Source organism: Branchiostoma floridae, chromosome 11 (genome assembly GCF_000003815.2).
Source record: "Branchiostoma floridae strain S238N-H82 chromosome 11, Bfl_VNyyK, whole genome shotgun sequence".
Lineage (NCBI taxonomy): Eukaryota > Metazoa > Chordata > Leptocardii > Amphioxiformes > Branchiostomatidae > Branchiostoma > Branchiostoma floridae.
The window spans coordinates 9241880-9244933 of NC_049989.1; the positions used below are offsets into that span (position 1 = coordinate 9241880).

Genomic DNA, 3054 nt, shown 5'->3' on the forward strand with positions numbered 1-3054 from the left:
CTTCTATCAAAGAACTTCATCAGATGGTCAGATTGTTTATCAGACTGTCTTTCCAATTGGTACCGCCAGGTGGAAGATCCTGGTTCCCTACGGAAAGCGGATTCGTCTAGTCTTCAATTCTTTGGAATTGGAAAATCACATGGATTGCACCTACGACTACCTAAAGGTACAAGTAAAACTTAAGCAATGATAGAAAGATGTTGACTGACATCGCGCAAACGGTGGTAGCTTCTGGAGAAATCCTTTTTTTTCATTGTTCGTTTTTAAAAATACAACATTTCTCTCTATACATTTCAGAAATAAAGTATAGTAATATATGTGTGAAGGTATTGTCGATATTTGCAGTATACTCTAGACTAGATGTAGGCGATGTTTTTTTATCCCTGTACATGTGTTGTGAAGGTAACGTATTGGCCCTTGTACCGTACCATGATAAAGCATTGGAATAAAATACCATAAACTTGATACAGTGTAGACAGCGTACCGAACTGGTGTATCAAAGAATGGATAATCGAGTACCCACCTTTGTGCGATAAATTTCATAGATATTTTTTCAGACATAAGTAGAGGAGATGCTGTTTCAGTCATATTCGTGTAACGTATAGCCTTGACGTGTTGTTACATGCTGGAAACTGTGTAGGATGAAAAAATTCTACATATTGTTTGAAAGAAAAAAAGCTTTTCCTCCGCAACTCTTTCACGCAAATCAGATATATGATGGAGGTGACGACTCTGCCCGATCCATGGCCAAATTATGTGGTAACACCATTCCGGAACAACTGATCACTTCTGGAAACATGGCGTTTCTTTCATTCAGGTATGGGTCGATTTCAAGGATTATATCATCAAGGATTATATACAAGCATACTGAAGCAATGGCTTAGTGGTTAGAGTGCTCACTTTGCATGCGGTATACTGCTAATGACTTCAATTCCCAAACCAAATACTTCAAAAAGTAAAGAATTCCTTTTAGCAGCTACCTAGCGCACAGAACTTCTGCGAAATTGTGTAAAAGTTAGGCAAACACTGACACCTGCTTCGAATTCCGATGGACTAAGCTCCTGTTGTATACAGTAGTATTACCTTTGCTTGAAAAGCTGTGTGGCTCAAGGGCTAAGGACACGGAGATTTGCGAGACGCTACACAACATACGGTGTGGAAAAGATAAATTTGACGATATTTTTATTTTGTCCACGTCGACATTAGTATTACTTACTGGGTATTAAAGGTATTTTGAATGTCAAAATAATGTATTATGGTAATTATACCAGACTTAATTTAAGGCTTTAGATCTAAAAGGTGTCTCATTGAACTGTACGCTAAAGCGTATTTACGACTTATGACGGATTCTTGTAGATCTGACACCAGCGTTTCGGGCAGTGGTTTCGAACTGCAATGGTCGGCCCTGGATTCGACTGCCATCGTCAGTAGCGTCACAGCTGATGGAGGAGGGTCGGAGGTCAAAACTGCAGCAACCAGTACATGGACCACGGTAACCACTGGGACCGAGCGGCCAGACAATATCGCTTCAGCCACAAACAGCGGTGAGTTTGGTACTAGGATAAAACGGTGTGTTTCCTGAGTAAAAACCAATCCGACATACGTGCAATGAAAAGGTTTTGTCCTGTTGTTGCGTTTTGGGTCTGCACTGGTAAAGCGCACACAAACTGGGCAACAGTAAGATTTGATTCCCGATTCTCTAGCGCTATAGCAAAGCCGCGCGGGAACGAACATACGAAGGGAAACACTAGTTTTCTGCAATACAGTATTAATATTGTGACGACATGGAAACATAAGTCAATTTCTGCAATACATAAAGTGGATCTAACTAGTTGAAATTTGATAATCAATGTGCACGTGTGCAGTACACATTTTTGTATCTGTATAAGGCAGCAAACGATGGGCTAGTTTCAATGTCCACTGGGTACTCACTCCACTCTTAAGGCAGGAAAAACACAAAAAAGAGAGACGGAAAAACAGCGTAGTCCAGAAACGACAGGAAAAGCATTTCCCTTGGTTCTCTGGTGAGTTTCTATAAAACAAAAACAAGAATACAAGATAGTGACTATGTGTGAAGAATTGCAACAAAAATCGCGGCACTCAAAATGACACGTCTTGATACTTGTATAGGTCAAGTACTGACAGTGGTGGTTCAACTTTTAAATGTCAAACTTTCCCGACCACATGTACTTTTTGTCAACTAAATTTCCTCCTACTCTCTGTGCTTGTCCAGATACTACGTTGTTGCAAGGCGTTCTCAGCAAGTTGTTGTAAGCTTGGTACGCTTTGAACTGAGTCTGTAAAAAGTCGTCCCCAGAACATCAAAGACGAGATCAATGGATTCCGCTGTCACTGTCGCCGTGCTCGTAAAGTAGACTGGATCTCTGCAAATTTTCACTCCCCGATGTAAAATGGAATATTTCCGTCTGATTTTTGCAGTGAAAATAGGACGTGAGGTTGAGGGCTCTTTGCATAGTCAAACAGTGAGCAAACGACTTCACTTTCCTCGGATTTAGAGACCTTCAGAGGAGCTTCGCTGTAGTAATTGTACAAGATTGCCGCGCACGTGCACAAACGGAAGGGGTGATGACGTCACGTGAATAAGCCCTATAACAGTATTTTAGGAGAGGAGAATCATGAAACTTAATCAAATGCAATACCTGGCAGCTTCAAAACAGCTCCATCCGTATCATATCATAAGGTTTTCGTGCATTGAAGCCAACCTGAAGTCCTGTTTTATGTTATGTTACAAAATAGTTCGTATGACTACGGGTCTGATTGAATGTATTACAGCTCGGTTTGAGGTCAGCCGGAAGGATATCGTGATTTTATCTCGATCTGTTTCAAGATTATTTAAATTGGGTGGCCAACCTCACTTTAAATCGACAGCTTTGTACGGTACTGAACTCTGTCCCGTAAGGTATGGTAGTAAAAATTGCAAAGGATGATTTTTGCCAACGATTGCTGCTAACACAAAGAAGTAAACATCAGAATCTACCTCATACAAACCATCTGCTTCATTTGATCCACTGCTCATTGTAATTGGCATTAAGT

The 3054-nt window shown here is 40.7% G+C and overlaps 1 protein-coding gene across 1 annotated transcript in view; it reads left to right on the plus strand.

Annotated features, from left to right (window-relative positions):
- The first annotated feature begins 797 nt into the window (after positions 1-797).
- Positions 798-3054, plus strand: part of LOC118426185 (tolloid-like protein 2) — a 10873-nt gene continuing 8616 nt past the window's right edge. Inside the window, exons 1-2 of the mRNA XM_035835447.1 lie at positions 798-817; positions 1357-1492. Coding sequence (XP_035691340.1) covers positions 798-817; positions 1357-1492 — 156 coding nt within the window. The remainder of the gene's footprint in view (positions 818-1356; positions 1493-3054) is intronic.